This window comes from Ciona robusta, chromosome 6, assembly GCF_009617815.1.
Source record: "Ciona robusta chromosome 6, ASM961781v2".
In the NCBI taxonomy this organism is placed as follows: Eukaryota; Metazoa; Chordata; class Ascidiacea; order Phlebobranchia; family Cionidae; genus Ciona; species Ciona robusta.
The window spans coordinates 2,109,184-2,130,069 of NC_143240.1; the positions used below are offsets into that span (position 1 = coordinate 2,109,184).

The 20,886-nt window shown below is 34.2% G+C and overlaps 2 protein-coding genes across 4 annotated transcripts in view; one reads left to right on the forward strand and one right to left on the reverse strand.

Annotated features, from left to right (window-relative positions):
- Window positions 1-20,886, forward strand: part of LOC149734838 (protein CMSS1-like) — a 42,453-nt gene that overhangs the window by 9,461 nt on the left and 12,106 nt on the right. Inside the window, exons 2-4 of the mRNA XM_089879728.1 lie at window positions 18,435-18,538; window positions 20,402-20,519; window positions 20,816-20,878. Of these exons, the coding sequence (XP_089735854.1) occupies window positions 18,435-18,538; window positions 20,402-20,519; window positions 20,816-20,878 (285 nt within the window). The remainder of the gene's footprint in view (window positions 1-18,434; window positions 18,539-20,401; window positions 20,520-20,815; window positions 20,879-20,886) is intronic.
- On the reverse strand, window positions 1,227-15,934 carry LOC149734840 (uncharacterized). 3 transcript variants are annotated; one of them, XM_089879701.1, is made up of 19 exons: window positions 15,791-15,934; window positions 10,993-11,068; window positions 10,583-10,838; window positions 8,983-9,100; window positions 8,493-8,637; window positions 8,207-8,304; window positions 7,667-7,798; window positions 6,570-6,728; window positions 6,232-6,423; window positions 5,780-5,995; window positions 5,356-5,547; window positions 4,800-4,958; window positions 4,305-4,457; window positions 3,915-4,013; window positions 3,656-3,763; window positions 3,233-3,457; window positions 2,708-2,951; window positions 2,160-2,320; window positions 1,227-1,907 (listed from the first exon to the last, which is right to left on the reverse strand). In XM_089879701.1, the coding sequence occupies exons 1-19, from the start codon at window positions 15,812-15,814 to the stop codon at window positions 1,779-1,781; spliced, it is 2,886 nt and encodes a 961-aa protein (XP_089735827.1). In that variant the 5' UTR covers window positions 15,815-15,934; the 3' UTR covers window positions 1,227-1,778. The 3 variants fall into 3 exon arrangements, with proteins under 3 accessions (XP_089735827.1, XP_089735826.1, XP_089735825.1); XM_089879700.1 differs by lacking the exon at window positions 15,791-15,934 and adding an exon at window positions 11,835-11,980 and having other exon boundaries at window positions 2,160-2,317; XM_089879699.1 differs by lacking the exon at window positions 15,791-15,934 and adding an exon at window positions 11,835-11,980.

The following is a 20,886-nucleotide window of genomic DNA, read 5'->3' on the forward strand; positions in this document are numbered from 1 at the left end:
GGTGATAATAATAATACCTACTTCCTGATTTGTGTTTACTTATTTGAGAAATTTGAATATTTTGTTGCATAACTGCTTGGCATTTGTAGGTCTATTTTTCGTACATCCTGAACCTGTTTTAAACATGTAGATAATAAAATCAAAAGGGACAGACTGTTTAATCAATATGTAAACAAAATCACCTATTTCATTACGCCTGTTCTATTTAAATCTGTCAACATTGCCCGCTCATGCTATGATAAATTGATAAACTATTACAAACCCAATCTAATTCTTTGAACCCTTTCAAGCACAATATGTATATATGCATCTTAGAGTCTGAACCAACTAAATTACAGAGTCTTACACGCTAAAACATCCGTTTACATACTTGGTCTTTCCATAAGTAAAGCTGCACTACTGGCTAAATTACCTCATCTTATATTACTAATAAACCTATTATTTCCTTATGTATGAAACTTGTATATTACCCAGTACAATATACACTCAACTGTTTTGTTTATTCATCAATCTAGTTAAGAAAGCTAAACTCCTGTTTAACAGGAAGTTATTCGGTTAGTCATCAGCTTTTTTATTTCATGCCAGTTGGGATAGTTTAATGTAGATGTATATGATGCATAGATTATTAACAGGGTTTGAATGTTAAAGATTTATTTTTCTATGTTTTTATTATATTCCCTGTCAAGCCAATTTACAGCAATAACTGTTAATGAAACATACACATATTTCTGTGGTTTTTCTTTTCACACTGAAAATTGGTTTTACAGTATTTGGGGTTATTGACACATTAAGATGTCGTACAATTATGTTCTACTTTGTAAAATTTAGATTTTTTTTACAATCAATTTCATGTCTTTCTTTCATTTATTAATTGGTAGACAGGGTCATCTACACTAATAGAGTTTAAGGACAAATCACTGGTAGTTTTATAATTTTATTGACACTATCTTAGTACCTGTTCTATTTCTTACACTTTAGTTTCAGTTGCTAAACCATACAACATTCCTATTTTGTTGCATGCATTGTCGTTACCATTATGTGGGGACTTATAACAAATTTCTCGTAATAGCTTCTTTAGATTTAAAATATGTCTAAAGTCTTGCTGGACAGCAGATGAAACGGCAGAAACACAATTCATTTTATACCAGATAAGCTGTTTAAAGATTATTTACAGAATGTCTGGTTGCAGAAGTTATGGAATAAAATATGTCTGCCTGTAACAGAGATTTGTTTAAAATCTAATACCATCTTTTATTCGGAAGCTTTGTTAGAAATATAAATAATCGTAAAACAAGCGACTGTGGACATGCAGTGTAAAAGTAAAGTAGCATTTGAAAAATATGTGGCGGAAAAATTGCAAATGTTTACTAATAGATACGAATTCTTTCTAGAACATTTGTCCACATTATAGAGTCACCAGATATAAAAGAGAAATCATAGGTTAGATTTTTGCTTCTGAAAATAATGTACAATTAGAGTTTAAAAGATAGTATGTGTAAAAGAAATTGCAACTTTATAAGAGTGTAGATATTATTATTTATTGTAAAGAAAAGGGCAGTTTATACCTTTTCATTTAGGCCATATTGTAATGGTGTTTCAATAACAGCAAAATTTGCCTTAAAAGTGTGGTTTATTTTTAATATTTTAGTTTGCTAAGTTTAGGTTTCTAAACTTGGTGTGTTTTGTACTGAAAACACATATTTATCTTCACTTTGCGCCAATAGGCACAGTGTACCTCATGGAGTGAAACTTAAGTGAGCAGCATCAGTGTAGAGTTTCTAACGTGGCTTGCTTTGTATGATTGTGCGTGATGCTCTACTTATAGTGGGTGTGGCAGGGGGCGTGGCAGCACCAGTCCGGAATTTAGGAATCCTTGTTGGTGAGATCGATGGTCTGCGTGTGGTTTGCTGCATATGAAACAAATTGTTAAAGGTCTTTATTGTCTTAAAATGTTTTCTTTGTTGCTGTATGCAAAGACGCATATGAACGCAAGCGAATTCGCATGCCGGATACTGTGTACAGCCACCTTTATACATAATGTTAAAGATTAAGAAATACATTTTCCATATTTGTGCATCTTCCAGGTTTATTGTATTTGAAAATCGTTTCCTAATCTAGTCTGCCCAATATTGCCCACACATAAAATTTATTTAGCTTACCAGTGATTTCCTAGTTTTGCTCTCCGACCTTGTTTTACTTTCTGAACGTGTTTTGCTTGTCGTTGGAGTTATACTTACTCTGCTTGTCACTTTACTTTTCATGGTAGATCTTCCCAATGAAGAGGAACTAGGTGGACGATTTGTGGTAGGTGTTTTGTCTGCTGGTAGCATTATTTGTAAGGAGCTAGCATTAGAAGAGACATGAGAGTATTATATTTTATAGGTGTATTTATATATGTGTTTAATACAAGTTGATTTGCTGGGAGACTTATGTTAGAGAGTGACTGAGAGTTGTTCCATTGTCCCAAAACCCAAGGTGCTAACGCTCATTATATAACCGTAAGCCGTATATTGTATATTGGTGAAGCCCTATGGACCTGGGGTTTATATATCATATATATGGATGAGGTCCTACAGCAAAGCATGTCTTGTAGCCCGACACCAAAAGTGCTGTCACATATACCTTAGCAGATGTTCAAGCTTTCACATAAGTATGCTTAGATAGTTCAATTCCATTTGTTCAGTTTACAAACCATTATAACCCTTACCTGTCTTTCCTGTGTTATTCATTCGAATTTGAATTCCCTTCTTCCCTTCATTAACACTTGTTTCAATGTGTGGACTTCCCGTTTTCTGGTCGCGGATGATTTTAAAAGTTGGAGCAGTCTCCTCTCCAGGATCATGTGTGATCGTCATGGAAACAGGATGAGGTGCAGGATCACTGGCACCATTTAGTCTCACCATAATGGATCCTTTTGTTTTGCTACTGTCTTGTTTTATGATGGTTCCAGGCTGAAATTAAAAGTTATGTCCCATTTATTAAAGCTATGAGATCCTTTAGTAGGACAGGCTAGGAATTTTTGTTGTTAACATTTGTTATACCATGTGTATATTTAAGTACTTGCTATATAGTATGTGTAGTATTAGGACTTGTAAGTTGGTAATTAAACAGTCCTTGTCTTTCTAATGTTTAATTCAAACATGTTTTTGTTCCCATAAGGGCTATGATTAGAATTTCAGCTTAGTATGACTGATGTTTTCTTTTACTACATGTTGGTATTTTAAAAATGCACCTTTTTACTTGGAGTTAAAGTCACACTTTGTTTATGTCTTCCATTTATTGATGTTACTGAATCCCTCTTCGTTAAAGTATGTCCGGATGACCTCCTGACTGAAGAAGAGCGTCCTGACTCCCCAGGAGTGGGAGAAGGCTTTCGGATTGGTACGTTGCTGGACAAAGAAGGAGATTTTGTTCTTTCTTCCGTTGTTTGCGTAGATGCATGTAACATTGATATTCCCTGTGAAGGAAACGAGTTAGGTTTATTGTCACAAAACTTTAAAAAATGAAAATGCAGGGGTAGTTAGATGTACAATCTTTTAATACAAATTTTTGTTAAAATGTTTACTGATTAATGCAGTGTCAAAAATTCCATGCCTGTCTACCCTGCTACCCCAGGTTTGGTGCCTATGGTCTCTCTATTGTTTATTGATGTTACCTTTAATAGAATATTATTGTTATTTGCATTTGGATCCTTCTGTTGTAAGATCCTGCCTTCTAATTGCTCTAGTTCTTTTTTTAAAGATGCGTTTGTAGTTTCTAGTTCCTGTAGTAAAGGGCAATGAAGTGTGGTTAACACTACTAAAGTATAATATTTTCATATTTAAAAAAATGAAAATTTCACAAATCTTTATAATCTACAAATTATAATTATCAATATTTTTAAAATAGGCCTACTTTACTTAGTTGTAACCTACATTGTGTCTTTGCTTATACTCCTCATACTTGGCTACTACCACTTGTTCATTAAGTCCAAGGGACACCAGTTTCTTCAGTTTATCAGTGGATATTTTTAACTGAAGAAGATATATTGGGTAAATTGTGAAACGTAGTAACTGCTTCTCCCATAATGAATATACTTTTCTAGTAAATCAAGTTGAAATAACAGCTCAAACATTTGACTTTTTCGAGAATTTGTTCGTTTAAAAAAGAAAACTTCTAATTTGGTTTTTCTAAATGTCCAACTGATTTCTTAAGTTGTTCAGTAACATTAACCACTATATTGGTCTTTCAATCTTAATGACTATACATGTATGACAAGGCAAATGAAGCCTGTTGTCCCATAATCATCCATATAATTAACTTACATTTGTTTTTGCTTTCTTTTCTTCCTCTTTTGCACCAGCTGCCTGCTTTTCCAGGGAACTGTTTTCATTTTCCAACTGATCAAGTCTAGTTTTCAGCATTGCAACTTGCTTTCGGTGATTGTTGATTGTAGTTTCTAGTTGCACAACCTTTTCCTACAGTAGGATGCACATAGTTTAATATAGAAAACTTATGTTAAACTGAGTGTGTATAAGTGGTTCTTCTGTAAGAAAATGTGGTGGTAATTTAATTTAATATGCCTTACTTTTATATTTTTGTAAAGTTGCTTTTGTAAAGCTGTAAAGTTGTATATTTTGTTACAAAAATGAGAACAATTATAACTTTTGTTTTAAACTTTGGTGTAACTAAGTACAGATGTTACTGAGTGTAATTACACACATGTAATGGGGAACTCACATTGAGAATACAAATAATAACATTAAAATGACATTGGAGTGTATACATACATCAAACTGAAATGTTTAACTTGTTTTAACCTTAGAACTTGATTGGTCAAGTTTGTCTTTGAGCGCTTCAACTTTTTGATGCAAAACTTCTGCGTCTTCAGCTTTTTTGCTCTCTAGTGCCACCAGCTGTTCCTTAAGTTTGAGAACCTTCTTGCTTTCTTCGATCATTTTTTGTGTGACCTCTGTAACCTTTATGGTGTAATAAAGAAAGTTTATTGTATTGTTGTTACGTTTGCTTTATGCCACAGTTCAGACATATCCGTTTTCCTAATACTATAATGTTATGAACATGTATAGCTTTTTTTGTTTTGGAAAAAGACTGTTATTTTAGTTAGCAAATAGTTCAACATAATTTTATTCAAATGTCCTGTACCAAAGCATTGAGCCCTGCTTTGTTAAGAATATTAATACCAACATGGAAACATATGTGGGCATATATGGCTTCTGTTGTTTTTGTAATATTGTTGTTTTGGCAAATATCTAGACATGATTTGTTAAAATGACGTATCCTGTACCATAGCATTTGTACTGTTTTGTTATAAATAATATTACCAACAGCTGTAATGTCCAATATACCCTTGCCCACCTTATTTCTTTCATCTTCCAGTAGTTCTTTACACTGACCACACTTGTCAGTTTCCAGCGTGTATTTTGTTTCCATGGCATCTCTTTCTTCACGTAGCTCCCCGATCACTAGATGGCATTGTTTTATTTTTGTCTCCCCCATTTTCATGGCTGCTTCACATTCATCATATTTTGCAATTCTAGTTTCGTATTCCTGGAAATATAAATTTTTGTAAATTGGGTTTCTCTCAGACATTTTAATATTGCGAATTTTTTCGTCTTTGCAAAAAAGCCAAACCACCACAAAAATGAGACTGAACTTTTTCCTAAAACTTGTGCATGATGGTACTGTTTATCATGCATACCAGGACACCCATGTTCAAACCCGCTCTTCCAGCATATCACTAAGTGAGAATAAATAAGTGATTTATGTCCACCACCCTTACCTCCAACTGCTTTCTCATTTTCTCCGCTTTTTTGCTCTCCGATTCAAACTGAGATTTGATCTCATCAAAACGAAAGTTTGCCTCTTCAATGCATCTTTCCATCTCCTTCTGGTTGCGAGCGTTCTTCCTTAGTTTTTCCATGTCTACTCTCATCAGCTTGGTCGATTCAACTTCCAATTCAAGAGCGGTTCTCACATCTTTGCATTCTTCCTGAGCCTAGATAATGAAGATGGTGACAAAACAACGAACAAATCTTTAGAAATTAATCACCCACAAAGTAACATACATGATAAATCATAAGCTTGCACATACCCTGATGTCACCCATACAGAAATAACAATGTCTATCATTACCATTCATATACTTGCAGAAATATTCAATTACAACTGATAAGATGTATTTATTCAAGATTTTTTTATATTTTCATGGCAGTATTTGACTGTTAATCTTACCTGTGCATATATTTTCTCTGCTTCTTGCATCTCCTTTACAGTCTTCCTAAGGAGTTCAACCTCTTCCAAGAGGTCTTCATGTTTCTCCTCTTGTTCTAGTTTCTCTCTGATCCGGAAAAGCTGATCATCTGTCTTTCGAAGATTTTTATCCACGCTCTTTAATTTTCGCATCTGCTTGCTCATAGTCGTAATCTGGAATTGTCATTCGTTTTACCTGATGTCGAGTTATAACATGGGTGTATTCTTATACACAAAACACATAGAGCATACATTTAGTGACATTATGTTTTATCAATATGAATACACTTGATGTTTTTCTATTTTGCACAACTTATAACCTTGTCCTCCAATTGCGAATTTTTCTCTTCTTGTGCCGAAAGTTTTGCTGTAAGTTCCTCGTTTTCATTATAGAATTTATTTGTTTGTTCCTCAAGTTCATTCTCAAGCTGTAGTGCGTGTTCTCTTTCAGTTTCAGTCAATTTTTCTGCCTCTGTCACCTAAATGTAGGTTAAACATAAGTTTGCCTGATCGGTATTAAGACAACTCTGGCCTAATTCCCAGGCCCTAATGCATGTCTTAACCATACCAAGTTTGCGAGTTTACTTCACGACCAAATGAGGTAATAGACGGCATAAATTGTAGAGTGTGAAACGCTGCTATAATGCCGTTTTATTAATCATTCCTCTTTTTTGTTGATTCAAATTATTATAATCTTTGTGACATTTATTTACTGATTTTAACCTAGTTTTTTTTATGCAAACGTGCTACTAATTGTAGCTACGTTTACAGTGAAGCGTAATTAGATTACGCAACGATTCCGCATACTTTTATAGCCCACTAAAACGTAGGCCATCGGCGTTGTGTATTCCAAGACCATTATACAAGGTCTATCTTCGTGTTTATCGACGGGCATACCGATTTCCAATCTAACGATTTTATAGATTGTCTCGTCGGCAAGTTGTGGATAATATATATGGTTTAAATTGCCTTTGGAAGTTGATTTATGTTAACTTCTAAACAGCCGTTATGTTTTACCATTAGGTTAAAACTGCTAATTTAATAAATGCGACACAAGTCAGGTAAATTTAAGTAAAAATTCGCTTAAATTTTATCGTAACTACGTTATACGGTTAACTTAAGATTCTACAACATGTTGTGATTAATATGCTATCTAATTTAAGTAAAATTTGATTTAAAATGGAGTAAAAACGGCGTACAACATTTAGCATTATGGCGATATTCTTTTAAATAGAAGAGCGATAGTTCACTTGTTAAAGTTTATCGTGTGGTTAATAAGTATTCTGTTAACTGAACATTTTGATAAAATGAACGGCAGTTACAACACATATAATAATGTGACCAGTACAACTTGTCTGTAAAACATACGATTACTTTAACACATATATAATGTGTTAGTGGCTGCAATCATTCCCACCTTCGCTTGTAGTTCGTCGAACTGACGTTTCTGCGTGCTAGCCAGTTGCCTCTGTTCATTCAGCGCCTGCAGCTGTCGTTGTCTCTCTTCCACAAGCTCCAATGATAAACTTTTCAACCGCGATAGCTCGTCCTATATGCCAACATATATGTTAGCGCTTTAATTTCATTAAAGACGTACCCGACGCCACGACGTGCGTGTAAACTTAGCCACGTACTTACGTGGTTTCAGTTGAACTCAAGGTTATTATAATGGCCTTTGCCCCTTTTAAAGCGCTACTTCCTAACCGAGGCCAAACTACATAGGACCATAGCAAGGCTATGGACAAACTCTGACCCTAGGTCCAATCGATTTCCCCATTTTTATTAAATTGTGTTTGTTTTTATTTCATGTGTTTTGCTACCCATATGTGCATAACCATGCGATTTGCCTAACGCGCATGCCAAGCCCATTTTCTAGCAGACCAGGATTAATATAAGAACGGAATATGTAACTGTTTTAAGCCACGAAAAGCATAATATCTAGTATTACAAAACCCACTTTATTTTCACGAAGTTTTCGAACGAGTTCTCTTTCTTTTCGGTCATGGGTTGATTTTTCCCGTTCAATAATTTGCTTTAGACGTTCTCTATCGTGTTCTGCAATAAACTCATTAAAGATTAAAGTCCAAATCATAACAGTGACGTCACGACCCATATACGTCATAGATACGTCACCCGAAAATCGCTTGCATACTAAAACTAAACACCATCGTAACTAAATTCCAAACATTTTCCAATGACGTATTGAAAATATTATACGTCATAGTGACGTCATCTTACCATACCTAATAAGTTAACGAAGTCATCTGATTTCATCATGTACTCTTGGTGCTTCCGTTTCTCTTCCTCTAGTTCGATTCCCATCCTTTGATATTTGTCCTCCGATGTCAGAAGGATCTGTTTCAGTCGTTTGTAGGAGTCTTTTTGATGCTACAACGTAATTATTTTGTTGTTAGTCGTTTGTAGGAGTCTTTTTAGTGGTACAACGTAATTTTAAGATTGCCCTGTGTGTATGTTTTTGTGTTTTATGTGTGTCTATATTTATAAAGGTATCTGTATTTATACAACGTTTTTATTGTTCTTTGTCCATAGCTGTATACTTGTTGACCCAATGCTAATTAATTGATTAATCATACGTCTTATATAAAGCTTGTACATATGCAATACCAAAGAAGTATACACGGTCACGTTCTGTATAATCTCTTTAATTGTTACCCTTGGGAATCGGGACTACATTGTTTCGTAAAATGCGTATTTTATGACGTCATCACGAACCTGAATTATCTTTTTCATTTGTTCTTTTGTTTGTTCGCTTTCGGGCGTTTGTGTTGTAAGATCCAAAGACGCAGCGTCACGTTGGAGCGCCTTTAACGGCTGACTTGTAAGTCCGTACCTGATAAAGAAGTAATAGTTAAAAACTCTCAATACACTTAGTATACATAATAGTATACATAGCAATATATGTAGCATAACTTTATTAAGAATAAAGTAATTTTCTAAGGGGTGGATTCAATTTTGTAGTAGATTGTCTCTTATTTATACACAATTTTTGTTAGAGAAAAAGGCAGAAAAAGCACCTGTGCACTTTTGTATTTGTCAACATATAAATGCGAATAGTTTAACATATTTGTTAGCGCTTATGGCTTAGGCGTGTCGGATTATATATTTCTGACAGCTTTATTCTGTTTGGTATGTATTCCACTTCGTAATCCGGTTAATATTTCTATAGTGATAATGGATACGATAACAGCTGCCTTATGTAGATAGTGAGTAATGAACGTATCATTCATCAGTAAAAAGCACGCCCCATTTCGTGGCCAAGACTGTGGCCGCCTATTCATATCGCTGGTATGCCATTAATATATCAAACCGCAACCGTTTTAACTTTTAGCAGATGATGTACACTGTGTGTTTAATATACGAGAACATGTTAATGGAATTAGTGACAAGGTATACCACGCAGCAAAACCTTAGGTACCGGCATAGTCTTAATGACCCTGTTTTGAAGTCCAATGTTTTTTGTTGTCGTTTTTACCAGTCACAATGTATTACTTTCAAATGCTAGTCTTGTAAAAAAGACGTAAATTATATTCCACTAACGTTTTGAATGTCATGTTATTTGCAATCATTTGGGGGGTTAAGTCAGTTAAACATAATATGTCAAAACGCTCATATGATTTGTCTAAATTAAAGACACGAGATTGCAGCTGCTTTGGTATCAAAGTTGTTAATGGTCGTATAGCGTCGTTTGGTCGTAAATTTTCGTAGTTTTAGTTTATGGTTATTGTTTCGTTTGAAATTGTTAAGTAATACTAAATGGAACTGCTATACAAGAGTAGGCTACGCTACAGTATATGAAAATGTCACGCACACGTTGTGAATGACAGTTCATAGTTCTTGTTTGACAGGAAACAAAACACCTGTGACAGCTAAACTGAACCACCTGTCCATAGTACAAGCTTAGTCATGCTCGCACAGTATTTAACAGTTGCCTGGCGTAGATGCTGTGGATTAAAATCCCCGAATGGCACATTTTAATCGAGCGAAAAATGCAAAGTTCAAAATCGTTTAAAATGTTCAGATTTGCATTGCAAATTTTTTAAAGGTATTTGTTTACCAATTTTTCTTGCGATAACATAAATTTTAAGAACGTATGAAATATAAAATCGTAATACCATACACGGAATACTAATTATAACGCCTTTCTGGTAACAGTAATATTTGGTTTATTAAATATATTTAAAAAAAATAACTTTAAAGTAGTATTGATTACATTCCGAGTGATAGGCCTATATATAAAGATACACAATCTTCACCGTTAATTGTATCAGCAGGGTATTGATTTTATAATAAAATATACAATACATAAACATACCTCGTTTCCGGGTTTTGTGAGCATTCTGTCTTTAATATTGATATAACTTCATCTCTAGCTTGTAACTCCCCTTCAAAAACGCTTAAAAGTTTCAGTAGTTCGTCTCTGCTTAAGTTAATATTCGGTTCTGAAGTATTTTCACCAGTTTCTGGTTTTTGATCCATGTCGTTCGTACCGTTGGCAATGATAACGTCATGTTGATCGTTTTTGTCTTTGTGTACGTCACCACTGACGTCATCGTTTTCGCACGGCGGTTCTTGAATAAAAGTTTTATTTAAAAGTTTTTTTTGGTAGTAACCAACGAATATTTACAGAATTATATAACCGTATCCTCCCGACTCTAAAAAAACGTTGTTCTGTCCGGAAATGTGAAATTCTTATTTAATATTTGTAATACATGAAAAGGATACCTCTATGATTCGATTTTTTCTTGTTTTTTCGTACCACGGTTCCCGTGTCTCTGTCCAGCGAGCTTTTATTGGGAACCTAGAAGAGCATTTTCATTTCAATACTTATCACACAGCGAATTAACACATGGTACAAACGAACTATAACAACTGGTTATATAGTATAGAACACAATTTCGAACTGACTACGCTACACTATTCTATAGAGAGTATAGACCAATTTACTTTATTTGTTTTTGAAATTTTAAATCAACGAATATATTTGTGGGCGAAATGCAAAGCATGAGCATTTATAAGTCTAATGTAGCTTACTTATCCTAGCATAAGCATTGCCCTAATAATCCAAATCAGGCTTGTCGAGTATTAAACTAATCTTATTATAGAGCGGAAATTCGCTACTTAGTATAAGTTGCTAAGAGTAGTGATAAGTCAACTTAGCTTAATGCTGTGTTCGATTAACATAGTTTATATCAATACTGAATGTATCATTATGAATTACAATCATAAATGGTAAAAAAATAAAGTAATCCGTATGATAAAAACTCTATTCAAAAATCCGTAAATTTAGGGTCAAAGGCGACTTAATATGCAAGTTTTTAAACTATATGCTTAACTTCATACGTCTCATAACTACAATTTAACTATAACTTCTGGCTCAAATCCCGGGTCCCCATACGAGTTAGGATAGGATCAAACCCATATAGAATAGAAGTTTAAAAAGCTTAGAGTCGCTTGTTCGAGTAAATGTACAACTTATAGATAACCCATCTCATTCTGACAAGCTCTTTGCTTATCAATAATGTATCTACATGGCGTTTACTATATAGTAGAAAACACCTGCTCACCATAAAGCTTAAGTCAATGTTCGTCGTTTCATTATCAGTATCCATAAGGTAACAGAAAGAATAAAAGAAACAAAAATCCTAAACAAATACAAAATCTACACTCAGTCCATTCTGAGAAAAACTTTTAAATTTTTAGATAAACCGTTTTTGGATATTTGGATATTATGTGCTAAAGGTGTTCCGTCTTACCCCACACTACCATATACTAATACACAATATCAATGTCAAAATAATTAATAACTACTTCTACCTTCCGGCTATCTCAGAATTATGACGTTTTAAGTTTAAAATCCGATGTATTAACGTTTACTTAATACAAAGCATTTGTTTGCATGCAAAATAAACGTGTTCATCTTGGTTTAAAACCTGCGACTGGGAATTTAAATCGGATCGGCTTTGACTGCGACTACAAATAGACACCTGTTCTCTAAGACTGCTGAGCGTTTATTAGCGCAGCTGTTTTTATGTTATTACTGCCCTTGTAAAAGAGAGTTGATACGAAACAGACGCCTCCCGTTAAGCGTTATCAGCGCTATACCCGCAGAATGCTTCTGTCTGTGGCATAGCCCTCTAATCGGAAATACATCTGCATTGTGGCAGAGATAAAAGCAGTGTTTCCGTTTACAAAACCACAGCTGCAATGTCTAGTTGTAGCTATTCTGATTCTGCGTGTCTGGGTTTATCGTTTGAAACACTGAGTTTAATAATGCAGATTTGACAAAATGTGCGAAAAACTGTCTGTTCGTTTCGTAGAACAAATCTTATACAATAGGTCTGACATTACGTCATAAACGATCGTTTAATTTGCGCAAATCGCTGGGCAGCTTATGCAAATTTTGAAGCGATATTTGCACGAAATATACTTCCTTTATATAAAACAGGAACAGTCTATATCCGTACACTTTGTTATGCTAGTACATTGTGTATTATAAGATGGGGCAGCTCTTTATTCTCTTTTTTCGTCCCATTTGATAGTAAACAAAGAACATTCAAAGAATTATAAAACTGTATCTTTATAACTCCCATTGACCATTGGGCACCAACTTCGCCCAATAAATAGTCTAACCGCCTCTGCCTTTAATATCCCATGCTGTTGATATATAGGCCTATTCATATACTGGTACTCTGTCGACGCGCTACCTCAATTGCTACTGGCAAGCCAAACGTTCCCATAATGTTACGTCATCACCAATCTAAACTCATGGGAAATGGCTATCTCGTAACATAGTATTGATTCAAGCTGAACGTAATTAAAGAATGCGCATAGAATACTGGCATCATATATCACATAACAGAAACGTTTATGCCATTGCAATACAGTACTACATGAAATAAGTCACTATCAGCATACGTTGGGCTATCTTGTATGAAATGTCACAAATCTGAGTGTAATTAGAAAAATTCATATATAAGCTCGTATATAGTCTTGTGGGGTAAAATGGGACATCTTTAGCACACAATATCTAAATATCCTGATCGTGTTTTAAACTCTTGTGTTCTTTGCTTACCACCAAATGGGACGAGAAATGGAATAAAAAGGTGTCCCATCTTCCCCCACCTTACTATATCACATAATGTAAACTACAATCAGTACAAGTCATGCCAATACATTATTACGTGTAATAAGTCACTCATATCATACGCTTTACTCTCTCGAAAGGTATCCTGGCAAAAAAAACTGTAAACAAAATCTCGCATATTGTAAAACACTAAACAAAACTTGCTAAAACGCGTGACTGCAATAGCGTTTGCTGCTACAGCGCTAACATAGTTTATATCTTTTTACAACATGCTCTGTTTACACTCTACAAAGTATTTTAACTCAGCGTGTTGATTTCGAAGTCGTTGACCTCTTTTCAGATTTAATTTACTATCCCTCGTACAATTTCACGCCTACTGCGAAACTTAGGCATCGCTTGGCACGCCTTTCTTGCAGAAACTATATATAGTAGGGGGGGGGAAGATGGGACACCTTTAGCACATAATATCCAAATACCATGATCGTGTTTTAAACAATTAACAACGGTTTATGGGGGTCGTGTGGATACGGTTTTATATTTTCTTGAATGTTCTTTGTTTACTACCAAATGAGACAGGATAATAGAATGAAAAGGTGTCCCATCTTCCCCACCTTATTATATATAAAAACGAAAGTGTTCACTGTTCACTATGAAATTAAAACCTAGTTTGCTTTGAACACTCAATATACTGCTTGTAATGTTATACATGCAGGGTTAGGAATCAAACGTTGGATTTCACTTTGCTTTTAGAAGTAATTTAAATATTTTATGTAATCTTCATTTATTTAGGTGCTTGATATAGCACTGTGGGGTAAGATTGGATACCGGTAACTCCTATATCCCGTGTTTATTGATTGTGTTTTTAACCATTAACAACACTTTCAAAAATCGCCGGGTTAGGATTATATAAGTTTTGTATATAGTAGGGTGGGGGAAGATGGGACACAGTTTCATTCCATTTTCTATTCCAATTTGGTGGTAAACAAAGAAAATTCAAAGAATTATTAAACCGTGTCCACACGACTTCCATATAGACCTTTGTTAATTGTTTAAAACACGATCAGAATATTTGGATATTATGTGCTAAAGGTGTCCCATCTTCCCCCACCCCACTGTATATTCTTTGTTTACTACGAAATAGGCTGAGAAAAGAGAATGAAACACGCTCCACCCCCATCCTACTGTACAAGCATGAGAAAGTAACCCGTTTCGAATGATATATGACACTTATTTTCATTTCGCCTCTTCACATCGTCTAACACTAATAGACACTGCGTTAAAACGACTGAAATGTCTCGTCTAAATGACCTCTAGGTCAGGCTATCAGCTTATATCATGCCAACCTTAGATAAGTTGTGGAAATGATATCGTCTAGACGCAGCCATTCCTTGTGACATGTATTGGCCGCCTCGGGTCGAATTCACGGGAATTTCTCACGGGGTATAAATAATTTATAATCATGCATGCCCCGCACGTGTGCGTTGGGTTGCGTCTAAGAGTAATTGCTGGAGTTGTATTTTTTAACCAAAGTATTTTTGCTTCGGTTGTAGTTTTGAAAAATATGCAAAGCACAAGATTGTTGGATAAAAGGCGTTAGCCTACAACCAATACTAAACCAGTCTTTTTATAAACAATACCAATAAAATATTACAATTAACTGCACTGTCGATATTCTAGGCACAGAATTATTGCTATAAGATTTCGTATAGTTTTACAATTGGGTGCTACGACACTTGGCAAACTCTGGCCCTAACCCCAAGTCCCTAGCCTTGTCTCACTGTATAGCCTTATACCCATATAAAACCAGACAGGTTTTCATACCGCTTGCACTACAACAGCAACTACCTTTTCATACGCAGTATTTCACTCGCAAAAACGAAACTGTTGCAATTCAAACACACGATTGCGTATTACGATTTGTTTAACGTTAATCACACCCACACTACACCCGTTGTCGTATTAATAACAACAAAGTAATGAATATGAAATTGTTGTTTTTTAACAAAATTCCATACAAAAAACACTCTTGTTTGTAAGATTCGTCTGGTAACTAGACTTAACTAAGTAATAGTTTACGAGTTAAAAACTAAAATGTGTCCAAGAAATACAAAATTTAGGTATGACTGACGAAACATTGGCTTTTAATAGACATTTTGGATTTTTTTGCGTGCAAAAAATCAGTTATATTTTGCCTGGTTTTAATAGCATTAAATAATTTAGTATACTGTTGGGTAAGATGAGATACCGTTATCATATATTACCCCATCTTTTCTAGTTTACAAACAAATACCAACGCTCTCTAAAGTCACGAGGATACGTTCCTACAATTCTATAAATATTTTTTGTTAACTACCAAATGGGACAATAAAATTGAAAAAAATAAATTATCTTACCCCAACCAATTTCCAATACACGAGAAAAATAATGTAAACTTACCGAAGATTTCTTGCTTCGAAACATCGCAGTTTAATCCAAGCCTTTCAGTCAAAGCAGATCATTCTGTATTAAAACTCGCATTCACCTACCGTTCTGGGATAAGAATTAAATCGATTGAACATAACTCCAATATCCAAATGCAATATTTTAATCATTAATTTGCATTTATCTCGACAGTACGCATGGGGTTCTGAAATATTTAAATTTTGAAGGTGATGTGTCATTTTTCAGCCTATAAGTGTCGGCAAAGCAGAGGAAAAGTAGTTTTTCTGTATTGTTATTACTTGAACAAGTATCCTTGCAGCTTTTCGAAGTCTTTTTATTATAGTAGCACTTCTTTTTTTCGAAAACGTCAAAAATTTGGCCTTATAATAAGGTATACCACCCCAAAAAAGCAACAGAACGAAAATTCAAATATTTAAAACGCAAACACTTTTAAGAGTACACTGTAACACACGGCGCAAAGAAATACTTTACTCTTATGAGTCTTATTTAGCATTGAAATCATTTCCAAAGCTACGAAACTGCTTTAAAACGAAAATCAATAACCTTGAACTCGTGGTCTTTAGTCTGTTGCTAGTCTTGCTTTTGACCTGAACTATCTTAATGCATCTTTTTAAAGTAGTTCTATTAGTTGTTGTATAAATGCACACCATTTGTGAATTAGCGTTTGTTGGTGTATGGATATTGTTTTGATATGGTTGTCTTTCTTACCTTGTACTAGTATGTACTCTAATGTTATGTTATTTTAAAAATTGCATGGTTTGTAATGTTCAGTCAGTGTTTTGATATTCTTAAAATAGTGTTGGCATTCACTGGAAAACTTTCAACCATTCACTTGAATTGAAACATACACTTTTTTGTTGTTACATTCTGACGCCTAAACCTTAAGTTTCTGCTTTAACCCTACAGTTAACTAATACTAAAACCTTAGCCTGGTAAACTGTATCATCGCAAATTACACCTAACTTTCTTATCTAAACTAACTTTCCTATCGTGTACGCCTACAGTCCTAACACACATTATCAACTTTAACCAGTTTGTATTTATCTTACATGCCATTTGGTCGTTAACAGCATACCAACAGTTGCTAAGTACATTACCCTGCGACCCATTCTGCCAGCCGTTAGCTCTTAGTCCTAAAGGTGTGATTTAGGAACAATAATGCAGAATGCGTCTTGCTCGTGTGCAATGTTATTGCCCTCTAAGGCATTAGAGACAGTTTTATTCTAACTAGATCAATTCTAATTAATATGCACGAGTATAGGTTAATACATTTGTTTTGGCACTGTTTCTGTAATAACAACACTATTGAATAAACAACCGAGCTATGACAGCCGTTTTTTATAGCGAATGCTATTTTCTTTAAAAAAATTAATATTCTGTGTTACTCGAATCCATATAACTACTTTTATTCGTCTTTACCAAACATACTAAATTAATTTTCAACTAGAAATGGCATTTTCTAATGCTTTCTGTAAAGATTTTTGTTTACTACCAAATGGGACAGGAACAAGTAATGAAAACATGTCCCATCTTACCTCAACCTACTATATAACGTCTAGCATTACCAGTGAATATATTTCTAATTCTTTTACAATCCTATTATGGTCTCCAACTTTTAAACACTTTGATCTAAATTATGGTGCGAAAACCATGCTACCAGTTATAGTGTTGCTCTAAAGTAACTTCTCTTTCAGTTCACACTTCATTTGTACCTTGTCTATCGATCCTTTCAATCAATTGCGTCACAGTGACGTCACCATAATTGCGTTGTCTTGATCTATTCGAAAACAACATTGAATAAGATACTGAATTCCCAAGCGTGACATTTTTGCCAAGTATCGAAATTCCCGCAACGCTTTTAATAAATGGAACATATACCGCAAATTTCTTAGTCATGACAACAACAACAAAGTGCCCTGTGCGCTAAAATATTTCAAAACTCATGATAATTTCCAGGAGCAATAAAACTACATAGCAATGCCCTGCTTGGTCTATTAATAAAATAAACTTGCTTTCAATACAGAAATTGTAACCCAGATATATTGCAATGTTCGTGTGTTAAAACTGACGAAAAAATCTCGTTTTTTATGCACATATATCCTAGATTTGTTTTGAATTTTCCAAACATTTCAGTTTAAAATTAAACCCATCTTCAGTAATGTCAGAAGTTAAAAAATAACGTTTTTACTACAGTTTCAATATAAATATTCTTAAAACGTCAAACACTCAAAACGCTTTTGTTGTTTTTTAATTTCTAACTAAAGATGGTTTACTATTTTAACCAGACTGTTGGAAAAAATAAAGACAATTGTTTCACTTTCATATAGTAGAATGGGGGAAGATGGGACACCTACTCGTCCCATTTAGTAGTAAACAAAGAAAATCAAAGAATTATAAAACCGTATTCTCACGACTCCCATAGACCATTGTTAATTGTTTAAAACACGATGAGGATATTTGGATATTATGTGCTAAAGTTGTCCCATCTTCCCCAACCCTACCATATATGAGCTGTAACGTTGTATTGAACCAAACAAATATTTTTTATATTCATTTTTAAACATATTTACCAATTTTAAGAGAACTATAAAGCAATATTTTATGAATTGTATCCTAAACCAATTGTATTTTATTTCAGAACGCAAAGAAATGAAACGTAAACTGAACGAACCGACTTCAGGAATAGTAGTTTCAGAAAACGAGGAACCAGAAGTGAAAAAGAAAAAAAGGCGAAACAGAAAAGTGGGTATTTTGGGTATTTTGTTTTTTTTTCATATACTTGTGAGGACTGGCATTTAAGCCTTAGTTAGCACATTGTCCTAACACACTAGTATCCTTTTTGCATGGTAAAAAGTTAATGCGAATAACGATCCGCAACTAAAAACTGTAAAAATAATATCCGAAAATGATTAATCTCTTAAAAGTGAAACTGTACTATCACAATACTTTTCTTTACTCGCATAATGCGAGTAACAACCAACCTTCTACAGCAGGTAACACGCTTATGACGTTATGCGTGTTAACTTTGTTTTTGCGAGTAAATATGCGAGTACTTACCCGCATAAAAGTGACCATGCCAAAAGGGTATATGTGCCACCGTTTGACTTTGAACCTTAACAAATGTTAAAACATGTTATGTTTAAAATCATACTTGGTTCGATTTTAAAACGCTTTAGCCTTGTGTAACAGAAAATGTGTTTCAGCTATACAGTATATGTATTGCTCAAATGCAAATTTAATCTGTCGCATTAAAACTGGGACAGTTTATTGAATATTAACTACAATGGCTTTTGCATTTCTGGAATATAACTGCAATTGTGTTTCGTTTTGAAACCGTTTTCAAGACTTTAAAACTAATTTTAATGTTTATTTTGTTAATGTGCAATATTAGACTGTCTTTCCACTATACTGTAGAATACATACCTACACGCTGTGCTACCACCTATAATACAGTTATGTGCAAGTAAATGGAACCTCACTGTTATACACCATACACTGTATACAGTCTAACTGAAGCTATTATTGTGTTGGCTAAATGCTTTGCATAAACACATCCCTTTGCTACACTTATATTAGAGTTTCACATATCAAAACTCTTAACAGCTGGTTTAAGCTAAGCTTAAGTAATAGTGTTTACGTATAGTATGCACACACGCATGCTTAAGAGTTTAGCTATTTCCTTGCTATACTTATCCATTCACACGCGTAAAACGCGCGCACACACGCGTTCCGCTGCGTAAAAGCATGCGTTAAAGTGTCCAGGGTTAATACAGCGTGCTTTTGATCTTATAATAGATAAATAAGCGTGTTAGAACCTTCAGTATTAAGCCTTGATTAAATTAACCTTTAGCATCCGGTCCTTTGCATATATGCTGCCGCAGTGTTACACAAGGCTTAGGCTTTATAATGTGGATTACTATATACCGGTTCAAAAAATCTATAGTTTTGCAACACTAAAACGGAGTTTAGTTCAATAAAACATTAAAATGTAAAAATATCTTCAAAAAATGCAGTGTTGCACAAGGTTTAAACATGACAATGTGCGCTAACATATACTGGTTTCAAACATCAGTAGTTTTGCAACACTAAAACGGAGATTTAATAAAAAAAATTAAAATGTAAAAATAACTTAAAATCTTGATATAAAATGCATTAGCCACATGACCTATAATCTGCACTCAATTTACAGCTTTGTTTTTTAGCTTCCACTTATTTGTTAACATAAAAATATTTACTAAAAATTAAACAAAAACGAAAGCCGTGATATGAGTAGGTAACAATACATTACGAAGCCATATATAGCCATACAGGTCACACGCAGGGTTTATGCACAGACTGCAATATTGTGTTTTCAACCCAAGTTCTAAGTTATGGGGAGACAAATCTAAAATTATTAGTGGACTTTGAGTAAAAAACAAACGATATCTCTACTTTCGCGATTTTAAAACATTCCTTCTTTTGACAATATTTGAAAAATTAATATTTTTTCAGAACACCGTTTTATTTAATTTTTTTAGAAAAACTTCTTTTTTAAACAGTTTACCATTGCTCCTATAACACTACTTAAAAAATTATAATAATTTCTTTTTCTATTTTTACTAACAGAGAATTACTGAAGCTAAGCTTCCCGATCAAGGGGATTCACCCACGATGTTACGAGATTATCTCAAACTTCACTTTAGTAAATTATCCAAGCTCGAATTTGAGGACATTTCGCTAACAGGTGATTTTGTTACGTCATCATGACGTAAACATCTTCGAGTTGTGCTTGGGAAAAAACGGAATTGTTCCAACCCAGTGTTTTTTAATAAATTGTTTAAAGTTTTAGCCAGATCGAAAAAAACTATCACCCACAAATTCACATACGTGGTAAATCGTAAACAGGCACATAAGGTGTATGAAGTAGAACACCCGTGTTATAACTATCGTTGTTGCCCAAACTTTTTTAAAATTATTGTCTTATAATGTCTTAAAAAAGGACTGAACAGTGATTAATTCCAAAGTTCTTACATTTTTTAGAATCCAATTTCACAGCATGCAATGTCGACAAAGAACACACTACCACGTCGTATTTTAAACAAAGTAAGTCC